Source organism: Phasianus colchicus, chromosome 7 (genome assembly GCF_987193195.1).
Source record: "Phasianus colchicus chromosome 7, bPhaCol1.hap1.1, whole genome shotgun sequence".
NCBI classification, from domain to species: Eukaryota; Metazoa; Chordata; class Aves; order Galliformes; family Phasianidae; genus Phasianus; species Phasianus colchicus.
In genome coordinates this window covers 25,078,519-25,106,084 of record NC_143442.1, presented here as the reverse complement: position 1 = coordinate 25,106,084, position 27,566 = coordinate 25,078,519, and the positions used below count along the sequence as shown (strand labels likewise).

At 44.6% G+C, this 27,566-nt stretch overlaps 1 protein-coding gene across 9 annotated transcripts in view; it reads left to right on the top strand.

Annotated features, from left to right (window-relative positions):
• KLF7 (KLF transcription factor 7) overlaps window positions 1–27,566 on the top strand; it is a 111,714-nt gene that overhangs the window by 3,604 nt on the left and 80,544 nt on the right. For 8 of the 9 annotated variants that reach the window (XR_016468343.1, XR_016468342.1, XR_016468344.1 and 5 more), the window contains exon 2: window positions 25,423–26,035. Coding sequence is in view for 2 of the 9 variants with exons in the window: in XM_031601263.2 (XP_031457123.1) it covers window positions 25,423–26,035 (613 nt within the window). In the remaining 7 variants the exon portion in view is untranslated. The remainder of the gene's footprint in view (window positions 1–25,422; window positions 26,036–27,566) is intronic. The other variant, XM_031601264.2, reaches the window with a different exon arrangement.

Sequence of the window (27,566 nt, the reverse complement as noted above, 5' to 3'; positions counted from 1 at the left end):
AGTCGCGCAGCTTCATCAGGAGAGAGAGAACTTTGTTTAGTCTCTTGAAGCAGCCACAGCAGTAGGAGAGATAAAAGGAAGAGGTGGGTTGTGCTTTGAAAAATCAGGCATTTGCTGTACACCAGCTGGCTGGTATCTCAGTATCTGTCTGTTTCTGCCTGATGCTCCATCCTTGCAGTAATGTGAACCGTCTGGGCTGCTCTCATCCCTGTGAGCTGACTCCGCGTTTCAGAATCCATCTGGAGATAGATTTCAGCACTTGTGTGGCTGCTGCCCTGCAGTATGAGCTCTGGTCACACGCCATTGCTCACCAGGAGTAGGTGTCTGATGTGGCATCCTCGAGACTGGGATCAGGCTGCAAGGAGAGCAGCACGAGGCTGGGGAGTACCCTGTGGCTCTTCATGGAAGGAAGAGGGCAGAAGGCTGGTTTTGAGGGAGGTGTCTGCAAGAAGTGTATCCCGTGGAACGGCATGTGGTCCCACTGTCGGTGGGCTGGGCTGCAAAGTAATGACTGGCAGGGGCTGGACCTCGGGCTTCAGCCTGTTCCTTGTGCTTTGCCCTCACAGCGGTGTATGAGGGGTCATTAAAAGATCAACGTGCAGAGAGCGTCTCCAGTAGTTGGATTTGTCTCTTCTAAATGCGGCATTTCAAACTTCAAACTGCCCCTACTATCCTGTCCCTTTAGAGGTCTCTGGACTCATCATCCCTCTGTGGAGAAGAGGTCTTGTGGAATATATTTAGGGGCTCTCTTCATTTTCTGTGAGGGCCACAGAGCACTCTCTAGCATGTGATTCCCAGAGCACAACTGGCGGGTAGCTGCACAGGACCACTGTGCATGTGGTTGATTCAGAAGTTTAAAATCTGCAGGGTTTGAGTGTTTGCAAGACAGCCAGCCTTTCCCACGTGTGTCATTGGGCAGAACAGATCTTGTTGGTGAGAATAGCACTGTATCGTTGAACTGATGTTTCCTCTTTCCTTGGCTGACCCAGTTGCTCTCAACTGCAGCAAGTCCTGATCCTTCGAAGGGGGATATATGCTTATATGTTTCCTGAAAGCGTAGAATCGAGGAAACCTTTGTTTTACCTTTGACTCTGTGGTAGAGCCTTCTTTGTGTATTTTTAATCAAGTCTCTAAGCTTCATTATATCTTGCTCTGAAATGACTGACACTGATGATGCTGAGGTACAGTGTTTGTGGGGCGAGGAGGTTGAAATGACCCATCCTGGCAGAGGGCCTGGAGATCCTGGTGTTGTGTGAGAGCGGAGGATCCCAAAGTGACTAATCTAGTAGAACTCTTACATCTTAATGCTGACTTCCACTTGTCAGACAGGATCATTTTCAGGCCTATAGGAAAAGTTTCCATGCTGCTGGAAAGGCATAAATGACACTGGAAAACATTCCTGCCTCCCCACCATCTCCATTGTTCTAGTTTAATGGCATAGTTGGCCACTACATAAACTAAAACATCTCTTTTAATATTGCTGTTTCATCTTGGTTTCAGTCACAGTGCAACACATTTCTTAAGTGCTTATAGTGCATCATACCTCTAGAGAATAACTTGCAGAAATGGTTGACTTCCAAGAACAGCCACATGTGTAAGGCAGTGTATTTCAGACCTGAGCACCAGAGTAAACTCTGCGTGCTCCATGTGCTGAAAGCAAGCTCCTGTCATCCCGTAGAAGGAGATGGCGAAAAAGGAAAGACAAACTGGAGACTGCTGTCTGTATTGTTTTCTGATTCCCCTTAATTACAGAATCTGCTGTTATAAATCATTAAAGCATTATGAAAGTGTAGAGCCCTGCAATCCATGTTGAAGTATTAAGTAGTTGACTGTGTGTGTGACTTATGGCAAGTGATTTTGAAATGGAATATATACCTGTAAGCAATACACAATCATGTGGATACTGAACTTCAATATACTTCTTATTTGTTTGGGATGTTTTAACCCTCACACCTCTCAACCCACCCATGTCTTTATGTTGTAATAGGCAGTACATAGATTTGAGTAGGCTACATAAATATCAAGATATGTAGCCAGTCTGCAATGCAGTACTTCCATGTGGAAGTAGCAGAAGCTCTTCAGTATAATGCAGTAATTAGACACTAAAGTTTCTGAGCTTAGAGGACTATGTTTTTTTTCCTGGATATTGCCATATTTTTGAAGCCTTGTCCAATATCTTTCCACTGAGAAACATCCAGTGCTTTGGTTCTCCATTCTGCACTGGAACACGTGGTACAGGAATGTAAGAAGGAAGCTGTTTCTGTATGACTGTAGCTGCACGTGGCCAACTTTGGTTGCATTTGTCCTTAGAAAAAAAGGATGTTGCTCACTGGTGGAGCAGTGCTGGTGTTCAGTATGTTGAGCAGTTGTGTAATAGTACACCTCATACCAAATCTGTCATGTCCTGCAAAAGGGAAGAAATACTTATGATCACAACACTCAAAACCTCCTAAAAATTATTCACAAGTATTTTCATTGATGGAAGTTTTATTTTAGATGGTAAAGCTGAATTCTGGAGAATTAATAAAGGTTTTCAGGAGTGATGCCGAATCCCTTTTACTTTCCTCTCTGTTCCTCCCTTGTTATAGTAGATAGGGTACAGAGATGTGATTAAAGTATATTCCCCAGCTTGATGCTGTTATGTTTGAGACCATCCCAGTTTTCTTCTGCTGTCTTCAGTCTTGATAGGCACTACACGTGTTTGAATGTCTGAGTTGAGTACTCTCTTGGCTGTGTTTCCTTCCCAGCATTGCCACTTCAACGCTTCAAAAATCGTATGCTTAGTTCACAAAGCACTGAGATGGTCTTTAAAGACACAGGCTTTTAAAAAAACTGTGATATTCCTTCTACTTTTCTTGTTTCTGATCCACTGAAGACATATCCCGTGGTCTTTTGTTTTTAAAACTAAAAAAGCTGGCTACTTGATTCCAGCAGCATTAAGAAAATGCTTCTATTGTCTAAGCTTGAGAGGCATCAGCATGGAGATACATGTACATGTCCCCACATGTGCCTGCTAGCCAGACTGCGCTTGCAACCCCTGGTCTTGGCAGCAGCTGGTGGGGAGGGCTGCCCGGCTGCTTGTGAGAGCAGGGTCTGCATCTCTTCTCCCTTCCTAGAGGAAATTGCTTCAGCCGTTGTGCTCTGGGGTAGTTAGACATCTTGGATTGCATCAGGGCGCCGAACCTCTCCTTGGTTCTTCAGTTATAAGACAAGTTGGCAGCTCTAAGCTTCTCCTGTGGATGCTGCGAGGGTCACTGTTAGAGGCTTGGGGTGCTCAGGAAAGTGGCTGGGACAAGAGGGGCTGCGCCAGATCCAGCCACCCCATCCCATGGGGTGAAAGCACAGGGCAGCTGAGAGCTTCCATGGCTGTGTGATCACCTCTGTGAAATAGTGTAGATAAATAGCTGAAAGTTGACCTTAACCCACTCCCCCCCTGGGGTCTGTGGTATATTTGAGACAATTGGTGCACAGTGCTAAATGCTACCTCACCTTGGTTTTTAGAAAGTGGGACAAACGGGAGTTGGGTGTAAGAAACTTGGACAAAAAGGCAAGGATTTGTTTATTTTTAACGTTTTAATATTTTTCACTGTATTGGTAAGCTGCTCTGGTGCTTTTGATTATTTTAAACAGGTACCTGCTCTCTCTTTGTTCTCACACGAAGGATCCTTTCCAATCCAGAGCGTTTCTGCTCAGTGCAACTGTGTATTCATTACACGTGTTGTTGTTTCGAGAACTATTAAGATGCATGTGGTATACTTAACAATGTACACTAAAGAGTCTGAGTCACGCACAGACAGCGTATTAGTGCTTGGTGAAGGTCCCGCAGACACACGCATTTAAGTGTCATAATGGTTTTGAACACGGGGCTTATACACCATGTCTGACACATCCTAATCCTGCTGGTTATTTGCCAGTGGACCTGCGTGCAAAGCTAGGGCTTAAATCACACGAGGGTGCCAACAGCCTCTGCTCAGCAAGGGGTAGGGAGGCAGCGGGGAGCAGAAGCCAGTCCGGGAGACAATGTGATTGATGGGGGGGCATGCAAAGGAGAAGGACACTGGCTTATGAGAGGCTTTTCTGAGAGAGTCCAATTCGTGTCCTGATTTACAAATCCTGCCCTTAAATTTACAGCCTCCCAAGGTCGATTTTAAATGCATACTGGCATAAGGTTGACATTTGACCGTGATGGAGCTTGTAAATCAACGTGCTTTGACATGAACTGCAATCAGTGAAATTATCTCCATCTATATAATTAAAAAAACAAAAAAACAAAAAAACCCCATGCTGTAAGCAAGGTTTGTGCTTTTTGGATGGGATCATCTTGCCCACCTGCTGTCTTTGCAGCTCTTGCACTGCAACATCCTTCCCATGCAACTGAGTAAAGTGACTGGAAATCAAAGTGAAAGCGACTGTTTGGATTGTGTAGTGAGGAAAATGCATGCAGCGTGACAAGTAAATTAGATTTCAAAATGCTTTCACTACTAATAGGCTACTATGCTGTTAGGCATTTGGTTTTAATCCTGGCTTTTCAGTGGGCATGCTTCATTTCCAAGAAGGAGAGTTCTTGAGTTGGAAACATTTGCAGTTTCTACCCCTTGCTGACTTGTCTTGCCTCCAGCCTGGGAGGGGAATCAGCATCAAGCTTTGTACTGGGGGGTGAGGTGGGGGACTGCCTTTAATTGTCTTTGTGTTTCACTGGTGCTGAATGGAAAACAAAGGTTCTAGCAAGCAAGGGCCATAGTGAGAATGTTTGGTAAGTGGAGGAGAAGGGGAGAGAGAGCTGCCGCTGTCTGCTTGCTTTTTACACTCATCACAGCCTTAGGTGAGATGTTAGAGACTCATCACTTTTTCTGCTCGATTCATATCTGCCCCTGCACATAACCTCTTGGGTGTGTGAAACTTTAAGTGATGATGTAGTGGTTCCAAAAACTCATGTATTCTAATAAAACACTTTAGATTAAATAAAAATATCTTTTTTTTTTTCTTTTTTTTCCAGCTGGAGACTGCTTGGTAGCAAATGTTTCAACCAGGGCTACTTTCTAGAGGCTTTCCTCAGGGCCTGTCCCTATTTCTGATGTGAGAGACTTGGTTTGCATCTTCTGCTTTGCTGTCCTGTGGCCCTCAGACCACCTAGTATCAATTTGCCTAATAAAAGATATCTGGGCTCATTGCAGCCTGTGACTCTTGTATTGTTTGAGCACTGCAGCCACAGCACCACGTGATGCCATAAGCAGTGTCTGACTGCTTCTGGTCCATAACCTGGAGGTACAAATCTGGTGAGGCATACAGATGCATGAGGTGTGCAACATCTGTGCAGCCACATGTCTCCATCACCTCCGTGGAGCTGCTGGTCACTTCTTCCCACTCAGCTCTGCTCATACAGGACTCCTCACAGCCAGATGCAAGGTGCTTTGTCATCTTTTGGGTGAGGGTTCTGTGCTCATCCTGCCTGGGCACCCCGGCTCACTGCTGGTTCTGAGGTGCTTCACATCCTAGAGTACAGTGCTCAGGGACTTTGATCTTTTACTTGTGGCTGCACAGTGGCTTAAAGGGTCACAGCCCTGCTGTGCTTGCTGTCTGCTTCTTACTAGTGAAAAGCATTTCATGATCCTTGTTTGGAGGTTGTTTTCTTCTTTTCTTTCTTTTGGCCTCCCATGTCAGTCTGGAAAATTTACACTGCTCCGAAGGAAATGTTCCACTCATCTGCAAGCTACTACAGCTGCTGCATGAGTAATAAAATAAGAAAGGGAGGGAGAGAGAAGAAGAAAGATGGGAGCTGATGTTTCATATGGAAAGCATCAGGACAGAAATGGCTTTGTTTCCGACACGTGGACAGTGGAGAGGCTGCGTTTGCTGCTCAATGGAAAGTCTGTGCCAGTGAAAAGAGACCTCCCTCATCAGTGACCAGATCAGCTGGGGAGGAATGGCAGTGCCTCTTTTTTAAAATTTGTCTACATTTTAAAATAAGAAGGGAAAAGCAGTGGGCACTGGAATGCCTGGTGGAGAGTATGACCAGTTTGGGCAAAACAGCTCTTTTCCATCTCTGTATGCTGCTGCTATCCCAGTCATAGCAGTTCATAAGCTATGTCAGCAGCACCTCAGGATGGATGTGAACATCGAAAGGTTGCTGTACTTCGGGCAAGGTGCTCATTGTTTTTATGTGGTTTTGGTTTGTGGTCTTCTGGGATAGTGTAAAGTTGTGTTTGTAGGCTTTCCTAGACATTTGAGGAAACCAGAAGCTTGTTTTTGGTGTTAAGAAACGCTACTGGTGTAACCGGAAGCCTCTGGAGTTGGAGCTTTAAGGAACATGTGAAGGAGCAGGAGGGGTTGCAGTCACATAGCGAGAGAAAGGGGGGTTTCTGTCTGATTAGTCCAGGAGAAAACTATCAGAGATCTCCTATCTTGAAAGAAGAGATTGATGGCTTCAAGTGCTGACCCAGCCCAATGAAAGGGACTGTAAGGTGCGTCTGTAGCTGCTGGGGAATTTTAGGATAAGTGCACGTCACCTGGTATCATACAAGAACAGCATAGGGTAGGAAAACTAATCTTTCAAGAGCCAAATGCCTGTTCAGCTGGATGCTGAATGATTCCTAGGTTGAAGACTCCACTGGGACTGTCTCAGATGGATTTTCTTCTTACGGTGAAAGCTAGATCAACTGCAAGGCCTTGTAATTTAGGATTTTCTTTGAGCAAGCTGCATCTCTCATCAGATGTTATACTGTGAAAAGGAGGGAATTTCTGTCTTCTTTCCTTTTCTGTATGCTTAAGTGGAAAAGGTTAAGAAAACCTTTGACATCTGGTTCTGAACTTCTTTTTCTCTGTTTAAAAGGGAAAAATAATTCTCACATCACATGAGGGTTTTGGATGAGTTGGTGAGTCAGATCCTGGCTGATGCAAACTGATGCAGATCTGCCAAAGTCACAGTGGTGATATGCATATTTGCACTGGTCCAGCATCTACAAAGTCACTTGACACTTTGGAGGAGAATGGTCTATACAAATCCTGAATATTGTCAGGATGTGGAAAAAAATACCAGGATATGGGCACAAAGCAGCACACCCATTTTAATGATTTGATTAAAACAATATTGCTGCTCTATGGCTCTCATAAATGTGCTTCAAATGTTATCGAGGGAGGAGATAGTCTCAAGAGCCATAATGAGAGGATACATTTTTTTCAAATGTTGTGCAGTAGTAAGTTATGCCCTGACTGTTTTGGCTTATTTCTGTTTTATAGTGAGTGTGGCCTTAGGCATCTTATAAATACTGTTTCTCCCCCTACTTTCATCTCACATATAAAGGAAACTCTGCTGGAAAGAAATTTTCTCTCCATCAAAAAGTGTCTATGAAACAGGATGCAGCATACTTCATTTGCTTTGTTTTTTCAAGTGAAGAAAGCATGGAGGTGGGAAGGAAAGAGATGTTTCTAAGCTTTAAACATGCTCTCCCCAGCACTGCAAAGTAGGATGATACCTGCTGTGGGCTTTGCTCCTCCCAGGACAGTGATACCTGTCTGGGAAACAAAGACAGTGAGAGAGGTCGTGCAGTGCCATGACATGGAGAGAGTGTGGGGTGAATTCTTCCTGAAGATTGGCCTCTGAGGTTGAGAAAGATCATATGCTTATGTTCAGCATGGGGGCGATCTGAATGGCAAATTCTGAAGACAGATGAGGTTGAAGAGCAGAGTGCACAGAACAGAGTACACGTGGTGAAAAGGCATTTTCAGTCACTACCTTCATCCAACATCAACTAACTGTGCATATAAGCAGATTCGGTTCATTGCTAATTTCTGATTTTCTAAATTGCTAATCAGCAGTTCTACTAATTCAGAAATTTCTAATCCCAAAATGAGCACAGAAAATATAATCTTTGTTACATCATACAATTCTGTTGCCTAGATGCCAATTCTCACTGTATGCCCTGGTGCATCTTCCTCATCTCATTGGAAATCCACCTAGTGTGAGACCCTGCTTTCCTTGGGAGCATGGGCTAAAACCTCATTTGGGGAAAGAATATCTAAAAGCCTGTTTTCCTTCTTACTTGAATCCAATTCCTTCTGTCCTGTATTCTCTCATTTGTCCATGAGCAACTCCATTGCTTTGTTTGGTTTCATATCCAATCCATAAAAGAATGAAGTGATGGTTTTTACTATCTATATTAACTCTTTCAGGCATTTTCATCTAAATGTAGACTGAGACTCCCTCTCACTGACTGGAGATTATAATACTGACTGTGCAGCAGACATGAAAAATAGTAATAAATGTGCACGTCTCTTTCAATTTTGTCATGCTTTCCATCTTGGTGTTCCCTCCAGTTTTCCTGTATATCAGATGCTAAGAGTGTGTCCTCCAAACCATATTGCTCTTTGCTGTCTTATCTGCTCAGATCTCTTTTCAGCCCAACTGGATCTCAGCTTTGTAGTTAGTGTGTGTGCGCTCTGTTGCTATTTCTTCTATAAGTGCATTAATTTATCTTTCTCCAAATTCAGTCTCAAGGATTTGGTTTCCTGCCCTGTGTGTATTTCTTTACATACGCTCTTGCTCTGGTGGCATCACAAAACAAACAAACAAAAACCCCAAATCTGTAGAATTTACTCTTTATGCCCCTTTTCCTGCTTTCTTCACAGTGGAGCTTTTTATCAATTTCCTTAGTTTTCTGGGTTGTTTTTATTAAGATGTATCAAGTGGGGGCTGCAATCCATCAAGCAAATGGAAACAACAGCAAAAAAAAATGATGCCAAGTTTTGTTTGTTTGCTTAATGAAACAGATCAAAACTCAAGTGGATGAAGTCAAAATGGTGTTAATGATTGGACATGATGGTAGCTGATCAGAGCGGATATTGACAGCAGACAATGGAAAACCTCAGTATTTTAGAGTCTAAAAACAAATAGAGGTACGGGTTTGAAAACTGCATGGTTAGTAGTGATGGGAAGAGTAGGGCTGCCATGAATTGCTGCCCCTTGTTCAGAAAACAGTGTATGTGTGCCGAAAGCTGAAGGTCACTGGTTTTTGTGATCATGGCTCATTAGAAAAGCTGCTTGAATTTCTGTGACACCTGACACACCTCTGTCCTGCCCCTCAGCAAAAGGAGCGGTGTGGGCAGGGTCCCAGCACCACCCAGTGCCTAGGAGGTGGCCCCTCTTGGTGGCCAGGGGCAAGGAGGCTCCGCGGGGCCATGGGAGAGCATGTTGGACCTGCAGCACCCTCATGCTGATCCTGCAGCAGAGGAAAGATGGTGTTGTCAGTGTGAGGAGCTTGGAAGGCATCACCGGGAGTGTACATTTTCCTCGACTCACCCTGTGAAGTGTGAACATGTTTCTGGGTGCTGGTTGCCACTAAGAAGCCTTCCTGGTGTTTCCGCCAGCTTGCTGCATGGCCCCAATTCTTGCAACACAGAAGGGCACCATTTCCACCTCCTCCGCAGCCGTTGTTGCTGAGTCAGTGCTGGGCAGGCAGCTCGGCCTTGTCCCAAGGCTGCTGGAAGCAATGGAAATAATTCCCTCACATCCAAGTGGGTTCTGGACTGGACCCAAGAGGGGCAGGACTGGTACGTCCTGGCTGCGCCACTGTAAGGGAGGATTTGAGGAAGCTGCTAGCAGGAGGCATGCTTGAGATGCAGGGAAGCACTGAGTGCCATGAGACCTTCCTGGTCTGTTTGTCCGCTTTGCTGCTTTTAGCCATTGCTGCTCCTTTGGGGCAGCTCAGGATGCTCGCAGAGGAGGCTTGCGAAGAAGTATTTTCCTGGTGTTTTGGAGGATGTGTGATTCCCCTTCCTTCCTGCACAGGAGGAATGCTGCTCAACCCATAGTGTCTGCTGGGGTTGTAACAAAGCAGTGGGGCCTCACTGGGTAGTAATGAGCATCACAGCTGGTTGTGGTCTGCAGAACTGTGATGGTTTTCTCTTGTGCTTCTGTGAAAACTGTTGAACTGTTCACAAGAACTGTGATCTTTCTCCTCTTTTTTTTTTTTTTTCCTTTTTTTTTTTTTTCCCTTTTTTTTTTTTTTTTTTTTCCCACAGCAAGTCTGAGAGGATACAAAATAACATGTTAATCAATGCTCAGCTGGCCTGTGGGGCTGTAACTGTGTTCTTTTAGAAGTGCAGGTAGCAAGGTGTACAAAACAGGGTCTTGCCTGGGAATTAGCAGCTTTCCCAAGCACAGGCATTCCACAAACAGTAGAGAGCTGAGCACCATTCAGGAATGTTTGTGCAGAACACAAGGACTGTAAAGAAGTAGGTTCTGCACAATGTGCTGTTGCAGATGTTCTCGCAGACAAGCATGTAAAAAGCCAAATGTTTTAATGAAAATTAAGGAGTAAAAGGGAAGAAAGGACCTGCTACAATTAGGCACCACGTGACATCGTTCTTATGAGCTGATGGCGTGATTGCATTGCTCCACATCCCTGGTGTATTATTCCACTTAATGACTTCCAGGTGGAGTTGAAAAAAGAAGCGTGTGCAGAAAATCCTCCTTCTGTTGAGATACTAATCAATACAAAAGTTTAAGTTCAGAATTAAATACGAACAAGAAAAGTGGAAAAGCAGTAGTCTTTGTGCATACCTGTATTTCAGCACCAGCGACCAAGGAAGGACTTTCTTCCTTCACCCACTGTGCCAGTGGATTTGTGTGGTCTGAGGCAGTAAAATTCCCTAGCAGTACCCTGGTGAGTCAGAGGACGGACACCTACAGTCTCTCACAGTTGCCTTTTTGAGACTCAGATTTTCCAAGAGCAATGACAGAGCTGTTTCAGCAAAGCAAAATGCATATGCTTCTGTCTAAGACCCAGGTGTTAGAGCGTTCAGATGTCTGTTTGATACGATGACCGACTTTTGAACACATAGGATGCTTCAGTCATTGCCCATAGAGAGCAGGGAGATGTAGGTGCCCATTTTTCTGGCTGGGAAATTGTGGTACCCGAATAGTCACAAAGAAGAGGCTGAGAGTGGAGAAAAGGCTACCAGTTCCCTGATCTCTATTTTAATTAAATTCTTTTTGCAATTGTCTTCCCTGGCAGTTTAGCTGGTGGAATGTGGTCTAGCGGAGGAATTTTTGGCTGCAGACTTGACAGGAATGTTTTTCTGGGCCAAATTCTTGCTTAGTGTAAATTAAGATAACTCCACTATCTATGATTACAGTTCTAGTGATTTACTCCTCCCTGTGAGAATCTGGCCCTGGCTTGCAGACAGTGGGCAGTGTCATATAATTTGTTCTTTTTAATTTTAGTCTGTCTAGACACTTATACAGCACCCCATTCTGGGAGAGCTTTATGCCAGCAGCTCTGGAGTAGCACCACACGTTTCTGATGAGAAAATCTTGGTAAATACAGTGTAGAGACCCATAGTGAGTTCAAGGTCAGCCTTTTACCTTCCTTGTGCAGTATTTGGCTTTGATGGTTTTTGTGTTTTTATGTCAGAGAGGTGTCAGGATTTCTTCCCAGTGGAGGGGAGAAACAAATCTGTTGTTTTCCCTGTTTTTCGACCATGTCCAAACTGAGTGCTGAAGAAAGACAACTGGTGCAGATGCGTCATTTCTGTGGTGCTTTTTCTTTTAGGTTCTCTGTTGTGTTTTTTCCTTCAGAAGCCACCTGGGATGGTGCACATGCACACTGCTGCCTGCGTGATGCCCTTCCTCCCACTTGGCTTGTGGCGCATGCAGGGCCCCGTTTTTTACTAAATCCTCGGATTTGCTGGCCATACTTGAGCAGATGATTAGCTGTAAGTGTTTTTCTCCCCTTCCATTCTCTTGCCAATTCCAGAGCCACTTGCAAGGACTGTCTGTAAACTCTCTTTGTGAAGAGCCAAACACAGAAGGGCTACAACTCTGACCAGGGCTTGGCAGTGGCAGCTATGTATACCCTTCTACTACCGTTCCTTCTGTTTGAATCCAAACACACTTAACTCAGCTCCTAGTCCCCATAATATTTTTACAAGATTTGCTATTCATAAAGTCCCACCCTCTGCAGTCACGTTATTGTTAACTGCCTACATTTATGTGTCTGTCCCCAGCCCACGAAGAAAAGGCTTTTTGTAGCTGCAAAGAAAAGCCTGAAGATAGGAATCTTAAAGCAATTAAAAGTTACATTTCTTTTTGAAAATCAAAACAAAACCAAAACCAACCCAACACATAATGCACAAAATATGTATGGGTTTCCACCTGAGCTTGATCAATACTGACAAAGCGGAGTTCTCCCAGAAAAGCAGCTTGCATGGAAATGGGTAAGAGATTCTTTGTGCAGTGTAATGATTTTGAGAGACATTTCCCCTGTGAACTGCAGCCGAGTTTGCACCCCTTCCCCCACAGTCGGCAAAGGCAGGAACATATGACCAGCTGCGTGTAAGCCATCGCTGTGTTAATAATGCTGCTGTATTGATCAAATTGGGCTTCTTTGTCACCGGGGACATCTGGGGGGATTTGTTCAGACTCTTAAGGCTGTGCCTCCTAAAGAGCATTTTCCAGTCTTTTCACTGGGCGAAGGGTGTGCTGTGCTTTTTGTCCTAGCGTGCAGAATGGTGCTTTCAAAAGATTTCATGGTGTCCCACCACCCATTGCCTTTCTTTTCTGCTCTCACGGCTTCCACCTCATTGCTGCTCAGAACTGGCCATGTCTCAAGCTTCAAAATGTGTTGCAGCAAGATCGGATTCTCTGCCCTTGGAGAGCTCCTTGTGGCTGTATGCACTGCTGCTGCTGGAATGTGAATAAACACAGAGTTACGGGAACAGGAGAGGCTTCCTCTTTGCTTAGAAAGTGAGCAAAACATCAGTAAGAATGTGGCAGAGAAGGAAAACATGTGCAGGGTGGTTTTGTTTCCCTGCCTCTGCCTCCAGGCTGATATTCATGACCTTGTTAAGAAGATCGGTGTGCTTCAGAGGCTGCACGTGGTCATTTTTAAGTGTAGGGAAAAACGAAATGTGGCTTTTATTTTTTCATCTGATAAATTGCCAATTGCAGGTTTTACTTACAGAACACTCTGAGTAGGCTGAGGAGAACATGATCACCTTGATATTATATTTATGAGTAAAAATGGTATGAGGGAAAGAAAGCTCTTAGCTCGCATGTAAAGAAGACTTTTAATGCAGTTTTTTATTCCAGGAGTGCTTCATTACTTCTGGTGGGGTAGGGACACATTAGCATCTTCAGAGGAGGACTGGAACACCTCAGGGAGCACCCAGGAGCTTGCAGGTTCAATTTGACTTCATGCTTTTCTGACACATATTGTGCACTCAGTACTGTGGTGATGGGAGATCTGCAGAGCTGGGGATACCTGTGGTCTGATGGGAAGGGTTAGAGATGTAAAGTGGATGAAGTCCCTCTGAACGTTGCTCTCATGATGGGAAGCATCACTGAAGTGCTCATGCTGTCCTCCTGAATGTGTCTACGTGTTGAAAAAGACTTTTTGACTTCTGAGAGACTCACAATGGCAAAAGTTATGAACAGTGCTTGAAATATTGCATCCTGGATATGCAGACTGTGCCAGCATGCAGCGTTAGTGATAGCTAACACAGCGTGTTTTGAGCTTGTTTCTCTCCCTTTCTGAATCTTCGTTCCTGGCCTGTGGGACTGAAGCAAATCCCTCCAGCAGCCCCAGTTACCACCACAAGGAATTTTGGCTCTCACTTTAGCACTGATATCATTGCAACTGCCTGGGAAGCGGTGGGAGGAGAAGCAGCAAAGGCTCCCAGGATCATTCCCTGTAAGGCAGAGGCTCAGCCTGTGGTCTCTTGTGCAACTCCTCCTCGCCTAGCATAAAGGTTACCTTTGTGTGTTTATAACCAAAATAATATTGCAGTTCCTGAAAGCTGTAATTTGTACGTGGGGGAACATGATGTTTGTGTTTATCTGTTACAGGGATTGTACCATAGAAGAGTGACAGAGTTCTGAAAGTGTTTGGGATGATGATAGCTGGCAACAGACCCTGCCTGTGAGGGCTACTAAAAATGACTTAAGCAATACTGATGATAAACAAACTGATGGAGAGGGTTGGTTGTGCCACAAGGAAGGGGACACCAATTCTGCAGCAGGAGAGCTGTCATTCCTCAGCAACAGAGCACGTGTCCTTGCTCTTCCCCTTCCCACAGACCAAGCTGAGAGAGCCTGGCCACAGTTTTCCAGGCCACGATAGTGGAGACTTCCATCCCATTGCAAAAAGGCAAAAGAGGGAAGGAGCAGTGTACAGCTGCCCTACAAAAGCAGGCTTTTGTAGGTAATATATAGTCTTAAATAAATAGAAAGGAAAAATCAGGGAAAATAAGACTCTTAAGGTAAATTAATTTTTAAAATGTCTGAGTTGGAAATAGACCCAATAGCATGTCTGCTCTTGGGCTTTTAATAGCCACAGTTTGTTTCTCTTTTCCTTGTTGGTAAGTGAGTTTTGTTTGTTTCTGTTCTGGAGGGTGGTGAGAGACCAGAGTACCCTGTACCAAACCCTTTACATTTGGTAGTGAATTGGAGATGTGTGTGATGGTTCAATAAAGCTCTATGCTGTGAGTGTGCTATCTTCCAATTTCCAGCAACATCATTAGGGCCTTCTGATCTTGGAGAAAGGCACAGTGTCAAGTATCATTCGGTTTACTCAAATATGATACTTAAGGATGGGTCTGGAAAGCCAAAGGTCCTCTAAGATCCTCTGAGCAGTAAGGTACAGGCAGAATGGATGCTGAAAGCCTTGCGGCATTGTCAGCGGAGATGCCCTCACCTTCAGAAGGTGGTGCTGAGTGTTGTGCTCATTACAGACCTGGAATTAATTTGGGAACCTTCCCAATTAATCTGAGAGGGACAAATGCCAGGAAAAACTTGAGGCAGGGCCTGGCAGTCTTGCACAGTATTCTCCAATATGTTTCCAGGGACGTTTTGCCAGGAGAAAAAGAGTAGGTTGCCAGGAGAAAGAGAGAGCATGACCAGGGGCAGTGCCTTACCTTGACCACAAGGCTCCTGCCAAAGTAAAATGTTGCTGAGGAGATTCAGTGTGAAGGAACAAGGAAGGAGAGGATGCTAGTGGGGGAAGAGCCTGGAAAGAAGAGCCTCTGGGAAGTACTTGTGTCAGACAGCTTTCTGAGCAAGTGTTAGTCAGGTCCTCTCCCATCCTTCACCTCTTTCACCTGCTGCTGCAGAACTTCAGATCTCCTGATGCTTCATCAGAGCACTCAGCCTCTGCTTGCAGCAATGTAGTACCACCCTCTGGGACTTTCTGTGTTGTAATCTCTGCAGACCTGGCATTCAGCAGGTATCTGTACTGGGCATTTCTGTGAAGGATGTCATGATGGCATATCTCATAGTTAGATTTTCTAACAAAAGAGCAAGGCCCTTGCGCACAGAAAAATCTTGAATTGACCATGTTGGCCTCTTAGATGCTGGGAAGTTGTTAGATCTTCCAGGAATACCAAGACATTGCATTCCTTCTAGGCTATTTTCTGGCTGCTACTACTATTAATAGCTTTGTCCTGAAATAGCACTTTCATATGGCAGTGTATTAAAACCCGTAACAACTGGGTGGATGTCCACAGTCAACAGACTGAACAAGCCAGAACTAGAGCTGTGCCTGTGTAAGCTGGCTCACAGAGGTGTTCTGGCTCCGGGCACCTGGTGATGGGACCTGCTGAGCTTTCTGAAGTCAGCTGATGGAAGGGCTCTTGGTGGCATCTCCCAGCTGTCCATCTTATGCAGCAGCTGCTCGCTGTACAGCCTGCTGCAAACTGCACTGATGCAGGGAAGATCTCCTTCATGGGGAGGAAGCACTACCTGGTCTAGATCTGACAGCACACCTTGACTTGCCAGTAGTATCCACAAAAGGACATGACAGATTCTTTTATGTTTGGTCTAAGGCATTTTGGGGACACAGGTCTCCGCAGGTGCCTGTGGGCAGGCGCTTGTGTTGCTGGTGAGTGGCTGGGCCAATTCTGGCAGGCTCTTTTTCAGTATGCTCCAGCAAATTCCTTTAAAAAGAGGACCCTGCTGCTTTTATTGGGGCGTGTGGCAGCACAAGTGCACCGTCTGTGAGATTTGAGGCTGGATCAGAATCCCTGATGGCTTAAGTTTTGGCACAAATGCTTTGGCAGTGCAACATAGAAAAGGAAAACAATGGGAAAACATTCTTGGCAGCAAGGGAGTATCTTTTAAAGAGCACCTGCTGTTGAGTAACAGGCAAGTTTACCTGCAGTGGGATGCATGAAGACTCTTCCTGCACAGTGATGAAAATCCTGGGATAGACATGGCAGTAACCTGATAGTGAATACCTCCAAATACACTGCTGGCCAACATTAAGCCAATCCAAGCATCAGAATGTCTGAAGATGGTGGTGTTTTTAAATTCTTCCAATTTTTTCATTTGGGTCACATCGTTCCTAATAAAGTAGACAAGATTTGTAATATAAAATAACAATCTCCAGCCATCAAAGAACATGTCAAATTCTGCTTCACGTAAGCCGGAGTTAAATGGTGCTAATTTAGAGCAGAACTTCATGGAGTTGGAGTGTTGGCAAGGTCCTCGGCTGATGTAAACAGGAACAATGAAATCAGTGCTGCTCTGTGCTGATTTACCCCAGCTGAGGATCCGATTGTGCTTCCCATTGCTTTGTTTCTGGATTGAGTTTTTTCTCAGCGTGATGGTGAAACCTGAGGCTGCTGTCTTCTTTTTTCCTTTCCCAGGCTGGCATATTTATCACAGCAGCACATGCATCTTCTTGCTCTTGTAAGATAACAAATTGTCCAAATGATTTTTAAAAAAGGAGAAAGAAAAAAGCAGCAAATGGCTTTTGTAGGAGTGATTAGACCGTTGCTGTGTTCACATTAGAGTTTAAACTTCAGCCAAGCAGCACGCTGTTCCCTAGATGGCTCGAGGCAGACTTTGGTCCTATATGTTTATTGTGGTTTAGAAATGGTATAAATGCTCTTCTATTCTTTTTAGTTCTGACCTTATTCTACTCCATATTCCCCTACTTCCTCCTGCTTCCTGTTTCCCAGACAGGGTCCCCACCTCTTCCTCCTCACAGCCAAAAACAATACAAAAGGCAACGTACAAAAGGTCTTTTTGAGCCGTGAGATGTGACAGTGAATGAGCATCGTGTGTAGATGCAATAGTCCCAGCACACAGATGTTGATCGTGCGAATTTAAGGTGAGGAATGGCACATTTTTGGGTTAGGAATTCATCCTCCCGTTCCATATGTTTTTAGGTCAGAGCAGGCGTGACTCACAGCCCTCACAACCCAGAATGGTCTCTTATGAAATGTACTGCATGTCAAGAGTATCGATGACACCTCCTTTTAAGATTTTAGTTAATTGTGAAGAATTGTGCTTGCAAATACGTTGCCTGAGCCCATGAGAGCACAGCCGGTGTACACATTACTTCCAGCTGATGAGGAAATGTGAAGCTATCTCTGGATGTTAATGAAACATCTCTAGCTAGTACATTTTTTTCATTCATGATCCAATCCGGACTAATTACAAGGAATCCAGTTCTGCTCTGTAACCCCACAGCAATACTTCGTAGGGATGAATCTTAATTGAGGATCGAGACCTAAAATATTGCTCTACTTTGTACATTTCACAGCCGTCAGCATTTACTTTAGCATATCCATTTCCTGTGAGAAGTTTACCACACTCTGGGGCATGCTTTGAACCCGATCCTTTGATTTCAGTGGGAGCTAGAATAGGCACTTCTAGAAGCTAATTGTCCCTTTTTGCTATTTATAATGCTAAATTAAAGCTGCTTCCAAGTGGGACAGCAACAGGTTAAATACCTACTCAGTGAAGTTTGGAGGAAAGTTTGTAGCAAGGGTCACTAACCAGCTCACTCAGAGCCATGCAAGGCCGTTACACAAAGAAGTGATCTCTTCAGAAAGACTCTGAAAGGTGTTATTTATACCTATCTCTATATAATAGCTTAAAGGGCTTTTGTATGGCTACTTGTGGTCTGAACTGCATGGCAGCATACAGTGCGTGCTCTGATGTGTAAGCACACATGGGTTTTATCATATTTTGATACTAGCACAATGGGCTGCCTCCACTTTTGAATTCTTCATTTGGCCGTCCTTAATCCTTTGCTGACACTGCTGCTGTTTTTTGTTGTGACTGCTTCAGATATTTTTTCTACCATTATTAAACAGTCAAAAAAAACAACACAAGCCCTCCAAAGCCCTGGTTCAGTGTTCACAGATTTCTTTCATCCATTTTTTAATCTAGATGCCTATCAAATTCAGCCATGCTTATCTGCAGTCCTTTGTTCAGTTTCTCACAACTAGTGCACTGAAGCTCTCTATGCTTAGAGCCCAAATACCACAGACTTTTAGTGAACAAATACGGTTTGTCCATTTACAAAAATATTTGACTGATAAGATTTATTTAATTATCGCTAATTGGGGAACAAATCTTGATTTTGACTTCTTGATTAGATTTGTGGATTATTCTGTTCGAGGCATTTGTTTCACTACCCATTTCTGCTGATGGAAATTGCTAATTTATAGCAGGAGTGGTTTTTTTCCTTTCAGCTTTAGAGGCTGACCAAAGTCTTTGCTGACCCTGGTTACATCATGCCCCAGAGCGACAGGAAGATGGCTTCTGTTTATGTGAAGGTTGTGATGCTGCTCCTTAAGTACATCTGCATACTTCTTACATTAAACGGTATCTTTGCTTAGTGATGCCGAGGCTTCTGACTTCGGTATCTTTTATGGTCAGAAGAAAAACGCTGTGAAAAGAATGCAGGGAGAAAGCTGCCAGGGTTGTGATACGGGAACATTCTCTGAGAGCGTTTTTGTGCCTGAATAATAGTGAATGGGCTGGTTTGGCTAAATACATTTCCTTAAAAGTTCACTCTTTGGGCTGGCACCAGGGGGAAAAAACAGACACGGGTCATAATTATTTTGAACACATTTGCAGAGACTTAGGTTCTGTGTAGAATATTCAACAGAAATGACAGAGTTAACAGACTTGCCTAGTCCAGACTGCTGGCTGCAGAGGCACTCAGCCTCTGTGAGCAGACTGGCCTGGCAGCCCATGCGTGTGCTGGAGTTACCACAAGAAAACAAGGCTTTGTATATCAGCTGATCTTTGCTGACCATGTGTGTGCCTGATTTTGCTCTTGGCAAAAGCCTGCTTGTTGAGCATAGAGGTAACTTGGATTTGCCCCATATTTATAGGGGGCTAAGAATGCATGCAGAATTTTGCCATGAGTTAGGTGTCCGCAAATGGCTTATTGCTGTACCTGAAAAGTATAGCTGTCTTTTTCTTAAGGAACTGTACAGTATCTAGGCAGGATGCGCTGGCACATGGCTAGGAGTTTTGCCTTTCTTGTCTTTGAAATAGAAACTATTTGCTGTTGCCTAGCTGAAATCTTTTCTTACTGTCCACTCAGAGTGGATAGGGCACTACTTCAGAGTGCAGTTTTCCCATTTTCCTGAATGTATTTAGGGAACTACTTACTTTAATACTAAAATTCTGTTAATTTTATGCCATCCCAAATGTTGGGCTTCAGATGTGCTGCAGCTTTTGACAACTAGCAACTGCCCAGTAAAGGTTGCCAAGAGGAAAAGCTGGAGGTTTTGGCAGCTGGCTGGAAATAGACGGCAACTTTGGAATAGATGGGCAAGAGTATTGGGGTTTGTTGTTGTTCAGGAAGTAATGAAGGCTTTTGGTGGCAGGGAGAAGATGGAGCTTTCAAAACTTGCTTTAGGGTTAAAGGAAAAAATAACATGACATTCCAGGGAAGGCAGGTAAATTTTCGACCTCTTACTCCTCTTAATTCAGAGCTGTCTCACAGCATTGCGTTCAATATCCAGGAACTAAAATGCAAGTGCCACTGCAGCTGAAAGCTTTTACTTTTCTGGTGAACGACATACTGACACCAGGCATTGGACCTGGAAGCAAGCTGTGATAGTTTGGTCTGAGTGAGCCATGGTAACCCTCACCCTGGAATTATTGTTTCTAGAATGCTGTCAGGTTGAGGATGTTTCCTCTTCTGTTGCAGTCTTGACATGTCTGTAATTTTTTCATGTTACAAATGAGATCCATTTTTTATGTGCCAGTGGACAGTGGTGAGATCACAATGGAGGATGGAGTTTGACCTTAGCTACTGCATATATAATTCTGCCTTGGCCAATAGAGATTTGCTGCAAAGAGAATCCTTTCAAGTACTGTAAACAGAACTGGTAGATCAGACCTGCTTGTCAACCACATTTGACATTTTCATTCTCTGTCACAGCCTGATCTAAGTACCCAACTTCTTAATTAGGTTTTGGATAGCTTCCAAGATTGGTGCTTGATGTCCCATTTTATCTGCAGTAAAATGGCACTTAGAATTAACTAGCACTTCCAGATGAGGACTTCCCATAATCTGCTAGAAAAATTCAGAATCAAGATGTTATAAAATACTTCAGCATCAACAAAACAGAGGAACCCAATGAACGTGTTGATTAGGTGTCTTCCCCAACTGGCCTCAAATCATTTGAAGTGTTTGGGCTTTGTTTTACCCTTGGCTGAACTTCACTGTCACTGTGTTGTCCTATATTTAGCTGTACAAAACACAGAGGAACTTGAATACTGTAAAGGCTTTCTGCTGGTTGCTGTTAGGTGAGTCCTAAACTGCTGAAAATGGTACATCTATCACATCTCCACTCTCAGAGGCATGAGTGTGTTTCTTTTTCACTGCATTTTGTAAGAAGTAGGTCCTTGCCAGGCATAGAGCAGCACTGCAGTGGTTGTCTTGTACTGCCAGAAGGATGTGGTCCTGTATGTGAAAGTGATGTGGTGTATTCTGCTGCTCTGCTAAGGAGGTGGTATGGTGTGGGGAACAAAGAGATGTCACAGCTTACCAGAGTGCAGTCTCCATCATTGTTTGTAGGTGATGAAAATGTACCTCTGTTGGGAAAGTGAACCTTTTTGCAATTGAATCCAAAATTAAGAAATCAGGCTGAGTTTTTGTTGGGAATGTGCACGTGCCAGATGGTCGTCCTTTACTCACTGGCTTTCTGCAAGTATCTGGAGTTTACCAAAGTCACATCCTATTATTTCTCAGCTATTAATCATCATTTATTGTAACTGGCTAAACTGAGGAGCAAGGGGCAAAATGACCCTTGTTAGTCAGGGCAGGTGGGTTGAAGTAGCTGGGTCACTTTTTATCCTTAGCCTGTAAAAACCATTTGACAGCAGTCAACAGTCTTTCTGATCTTATTATGTCCCTGAAGGCAGCCATCTTCCTCTTCACATTACAGTTTTGAAGCCTTTATTGCAACAAATCCAACAGGCACTGGGCAAGAAAGTTTAATACCCATCAGGTTGCCTGCCATGTAGCAACCTACAGTGGAGGAAGGCTTAGTTCAGACATGAGATGTATTGCATCCATTAGAGCAATCTCCTCATCTCTTGCGTGAGTATGTAGTGAGAATCCAGACATCCAGCAGAACTGGCAGTGACGACAGGAGCAGCTTGCTCTCGTCTCGTGTAACTCTGTCTCAGGCTCGTGGTGGAAGTGGAAGAAGTAGATTTCACCAGTGTCTGAATCCAGCCCTGTGGGCTCATGTCTCTGGGTAGCTGTCAGCGCCCTGCTGCTCTCACAGAGAATTGCTGGGTTTTGCTACACTTGTTGGCAGGTAACTTTGTGGGAATGGAGGTGGAAGAACTATCCTTCTGCTTTTGAAGGTCTGTAAGGCTGGCGGTCTCAGCCGGAGCGGCTTCACCAGCTCAGAGCTCAAGACAAGGGGGTGAGCTTACATGGCCTAAAAATGCTGAGCCTTGCTGGGGCAGGAGTGAAGAAAACAGGCTGCATTCAAAACACTGCTTGCCGCTCCCCGGGCAATTTGGGCCCGAGCGAGGGGAAGGTCACATAAGGTGCTTGGCACGTGCCAGGGAGTGCATATGGGGAAGGAAGCTTTGTTCTGCAGGCTGAGGCCTGCCTCGACAGCAGGTAGGAGCTGACGGGGCTGCCGCAAGGCTGTGGCCTGAGCTCTCCTCGGGCTTTGTCTGCCATGCAGATGAGATGGAGGTCCTCCGGCTCAGCGCTGCTCAGCTTCCCCTTGTTGACTTGGTGGAGGGACTGAGGGGAGTGGGAGGGAGGGAGGAGCTTCATTATATTGTTTCTTTTCCTTTGAGTTGTTTTTTTCCCTCTCTATGGGGAGATGGGCTTGATCCACTGGTTTTGGATTTCTGAGGCAGAAGGCAAGGCATGACCAGCTGGTGTCTTGAAATGGCACAGGTGCAATGGCTGCGGGAGGGGGGAGCCAAGAATAATTACAGGTTTCTGAAGCATCAGGCTTTGCCTGAAAAGGGCTCATCGAGAAACTGCTCTTTATGGAAAATTAATGGTGAAGCTAAAAACACTGTCAGGCCTACTATTGTTATCACTGGGCTAGTGGCGCCTTAAAGGAGCAGCACCTCCTGCTTGCATCCACGGGCCCACAGAACCAACGTGCAGCTTTCTAGTCCTGGCAATTGAAATCTCCTGCCACTGTTGTCACATTTAATGGCTTTGAGTCCCAGTCTCCTTTTTTTCCCCCACTTCTATCCCTAATTTCTGATTATGTTTATATTCTACTGTGGAAGCCTTCTATTTATTAGGCCCCTAGATCTATTTCTGCCCCACTGGTTGAAGGCTAAGTGAGACAGAAAGCCCAAATTACATGATGTGGAGAGTGAAAAAGCATCATCTCTTTTGTTTTGTGTGTGGAATCAGTCCTGGAGAACTGTGGGGTTCACTTGGAAAACTGCCCCCAAATCCCTTAATTCATCTAGGGAGAGGCCAGGTCCCCACCTACAGGCATTCTCCAGTCCCAGAACTGCACGTTAAATAGGCTTTTTGTGTCCACAAGAGCAGCTCTCCATTGTTACTGTGAGCAGCCCCAGCATGGCTTCCCTCATTGCTGGTACTAAGGTGTCTGCTTTCCAGGGGGAGGAGAGCAAGCAGGGGCGGTAGGTGCTGGTGCCACAGGGACAGCATGGGGGCTGTCTACCACTTCCTCAGGAACTAGTTCAGATGGACCTTTAGAACAGGGCACTCCTGAGTGAAAGCTGAAAGCCTTGTCCCCTGCCCCTGTCCCTCAGGGGAAGTCCTTGGCCCCAAGTTAAAGTGGGTTCAAGGCAAAAAGGTTCTGCTGTCACACGTGCCAGCAAGGCTAGGTTGCAGCAGAACCAGATGCTGTGACACCTTGCTGTGAAGCTTATTGCTGATTCCCATCATTTCCAACTTTCTGCTGTGCTCAGGAAGTAGGGTAGCCTCAGGGGCAGCCCAGCGGATGTACAGGGCCAAGTCACATTGTTGCAGCAGGAAATAGGAGCCGATCCAAAAATCCAGCTGAAGGAGCAGTGGGGAGAGCAGAGAGCACAAATGAATGGCTTCTCGTGATGCTTGGAGGAAGGCTGTTGGAGAAATAAGCTGGCATCCCCCAAGGGAAATCCCCCAAGTCCTGAATGTTGAGCTTGCACTGAGTTAGCATCCACATCATTGTTCCTCAGTCTCATTTCTGAGGTGGAGCAGCAGGCTTCTGATGATCTGGCTTCAGCTTTTGTCTGCTGTTGTCTATTGGAAATCACTGCTGGAAGAAAAGAGGATAGGTTGTTGTTGCAGTCCATTGGTTTCCTAGGGCAGTGCAGCAGTTTAGTGTGAACCCAGAGCAGAAGGCAGCAGAGTGCCCAAGCTGTGGGCTGCAGCTCGCGGATGCCAGTTTTCAGGTACTTCTGGGCGGGCACACTGGTTGAACTTCTGCTCACTGAGTGCCCAAAAACTTACCAACTTCATCTTCCAGGGAATTGGCAAAAACAGTTCTTCAGAGATCCCTTTTATGGTAGACAAAGAAGTGAGGCCCTCTGCTAAGTTTGAGCAACTTGATCATTTGGTGGTTTGCTTAAGGCAAGATTGCTGACTAGTAAGTCCAGACACATTGCATACACAGTCTCATGTGACTCCACTGAAGTATAGCACTTCTTGCTTGCATATATTGCCTTTTTTTTTTTTGTTTTTTGCCAAGTCCATCTCTACAGCTCAGATCTGTGACCAAGTATTATTAAGTAATCAAATAGATAACTGTCTGACAGAATCTTTTTTTGAATTCAGAAACTCTGGAAGTCACCCCACCAATTTGTATCTGCAAACAGTAGTGTTGCTTTCAGGCTACACTGAAAGTAATAATCCTGAGTTAGATGTTAACTCCCAGAAAGCTGTGAATGGAGCCTTTTTGTGCTCCTATTGAGGTTTGTACTCAAAAGACGGGAGTTTCTGTCTCATCTCTAGTGGTAGGAAGCTTTTGTTTCTTAATCAGATGTTGGGCCTCCAGGTTGAGATGTAGTTAGACCATTAGCTCCATTAGGCTGCATTGAATATTTCTGCCTAAAAATCCCTTCCTTTATATCTTTAAAGTGTTCTCTCAGGAGTAGTTTTTAAAAGTTTCAAAAAAATATCTCTGTTAGTATGTATGTTTTTTTAAGTCCTGTAAAATTGCAGTGAAGGTATTAAAGCAACTATCCTTTCAAGCAGCAAGAAATGAAAAACAACGCTAATAAACTCCATTAAGAGCTCCCAAAACTACAGATAACGGCTTTCTATAAATAATAAAAGTCTATAATGTTGGCTTTGGAGAACACTGGGCAGCATGATGGTGCCTGGAGGCTTTATTGGTGCTAGTGCTAGCTTAGGGCAGCTCATACAAGGTACATTCAAGTAGTAAGTTCACGCCATCCTCATGCTATAATCACTGCTACGGAGATGTAGGAACACATTTTTGTGCAGCAGCATCTCTGCCTGCATCTTCACCTACTTTTCAAGATGCTGTGTGCTTGTGTGCAAGTGTGGTGTTCTGTATACAGGAGGTCTACTTGTTCAGATATGACAAAAACCCTCTAAAAGAGGCACTAGGTCCCTGCTTTCTTGTCACATCTTCATCTTCTCTCAGCCCCTTCGAACGAGCTATGCTGTTACTGGGAGATTTTCTTTGTCTGCTCTTTCTATCTTAAAATGATTTACCTAAAATTTATGCCATTTTAGGCCATTAGGGCCTCAGCCAACAATGCAGAGTTAAGTTTGGAGTAAAACGTAATGTGTGTGAAGAAAGAGGAAGGAATTTGTTGGAGAGGTGACTTTTTGTGTGCGCCAGGAGATTGGACAGTTTGAATGTTTCATGTAGAGGTGATTGTTTGCCAGATTACACTTGAAATGGGGCTGTGTGCAGATTTCCATGAAAATTTAGTGGATGCTTTCCAGTTATTATTATTTACATTATCATTATATCCTCTACCATACACAGATATTCCCATACCCTCTGTCTGAGCAGTTTCAAACAAGTGCCAAATTCCCATGCCTCCCAAAATCAACCGTCTTTTAAGGAGGGGCTGCTGCACATGAGCGCTGTCTCTAAATGGCTCTGGACCATGTTGTTCTCCTGCCCTCGGTGGGAGCCCTGCTGTGATCTCTCTCTAATAGCGATTTCTTTCCCTCCCTTCCCCTCCTGCAGACATGCCTCGAGTTGGAGCGATACCTTCAGACTGAACCACGGAAGATCTCTGAGAGCTTTGGTGAGGACTTGGACTGCTTCCTTCATGCCTCCTCAGCTCCAGATGCGGAGGACAGTATCCGACGGCTGGATCCCATTCTTTTGCCAGTGGAGACGAGTATGTGTGACAAAAGCACCAACATGGACATTATCCTCTCACGGGACAAGCTGCTGTCTGAGACGTGCCTCAGCTTGCAGTCCACCAGCTCTTCCACAGAAAGCTACACGGCCGTTAACCAGGCCCAACTCAATGCAGTAACCTCATTAACACCCCCTTCCTCTCCGGAGCTCAGCCGCCACCTTGTAAAAACCTCACAGACTCTCTCGGCAGTGGATGGCACAGTGACTTTGAAATTGGTGGCCAAGAAATCTTCCCTCAGCTCCATGAAAGTGAGTGTAGCGGCAGCAACCGCAGGGACAATAAAGAGCGGGCAAAGTGACAGTGAACAAGGAGGACCAGGACTGGAAGCATCTCCAGAAAACAAGAAGAGGGTTCACCGCTGTCAATTTAATGGGTGCCGGAAGGTTTATACAAAGAGCTCCCACTTAAAGGCTCACCAGAGGACTCATACAGGTACTTGTGTAGGATGCTTCTTTCATCTTGTCCTCCTGCCACCTAACCGTAACCATCTCCTTTCATTTTCATTTAGAAAAGAGAAAAAAAAATCTCTTCTGAAAAGTCCAAGCCTCTATCTATGAAACAGGGCAATGGAAAATTATGGCAGGCCAGCAAATATATCCTCTTTTCAACAGAATGGAGGAATTCACTGTCTACCATCAATACATTGAGTTTTCATGTGTCTTACGGGGCTTCATGGAGAGTAATTTTAGGATACTTAAAGGGTGGAAGATGTATCATTTATTGTAGAACTGTGGGCATGCCAATTTGGGTTTTCTGCATTCAGTTTCCCAAGACAGCTTTAAAAATGTTAATTTTAGTCAAGTGTTAATTGCTTCAAATAGAAAATACTGTGGGTAGGTTTTTGCTGCCTTTTGTGTAGGAGAAAGGAAAAAGCATATTTCAGTTCTGAGACATACAGTTTAGGAATAATGTTTGTGTGAGAGGAAGTTTGTGTGTAGATGCAGATGTGTGCGTACACAGATGCCGTACCCTTGAGATCTCGTTATTTTGGGCTACACTAGTGATGAAATACAGTGAGAACAAATGGGAGAATTGCATGGAGTTTGGATGGAGTAGTGTAGATAGAGAGGGAATAGGATGTATGGAAAGATACCAGGCAGTTATTTTGGATAGTGTTGATTAATGATGCATATAAGCTTTACTGTGTAAGTGTCTTGAAGCATAGCAAATTGGCTTCAGTTTGGCTGTTCAGCATCCCTCCTCTCCTGTCGTTTGTTCACAGTCCCCAGTAGCTTTTCGGCTGGCATTCATTGGCAGTAATAGCCGTGCAGCTTGCTAGCTTTGCTGCTTTGTTCTAAACCTCACATGTGAGATGATAAATTCCCATTAGCACTATCTTATCATGTGATTATTCTTGTTTCCAGAGGGATTGCTGTAATCAGTTTTCTCAATTTTACTGTAAAATGTGTGGTCTCTTACAATAACTGCACATTTAATTCATGATCTTATCATGCACGCAGATTCCTAGAAGCGAGGTGGTTCTTGCAAGGTAGAAAATAACATGTTGGACCGGTGCAGTAAATCAAACAAATGTGTGGGCTGTTAAAAGAGCTGCATCCATCATGTACTAGGCAGCACTGTAAAAGTTACATGGTCTGAAGTATAAATCATATTAAGACATAAAGGCATTGTTTTTGATCTTTTAATATGCGCTTTCTAGCGCTTTTACTGGAGATAGCCACCTTACCAGGAGTGACCTCCCTTGCAATTCTGTGATTTCAAAGCCAGTGAAAATAGTGCTTTCATTTTAAAACCTGCAGTGGTACAATCAGGAGGCTCCTTGTGCTGCCAGTGCCGCTGTGAGGGTAACCACAGAGACGCAGGCTCCACCAGGGCTGCCCAGGTGGATGTCCCAGAGGAGGCCTCCCTGTGTGCCAAGGGCACATCTATCCCTGCTGGCATACGTCTGGGCTGTGAGTTGGCACGATAACCTGTCTGTTCAGATGTGGCCCCTGCATTCCTC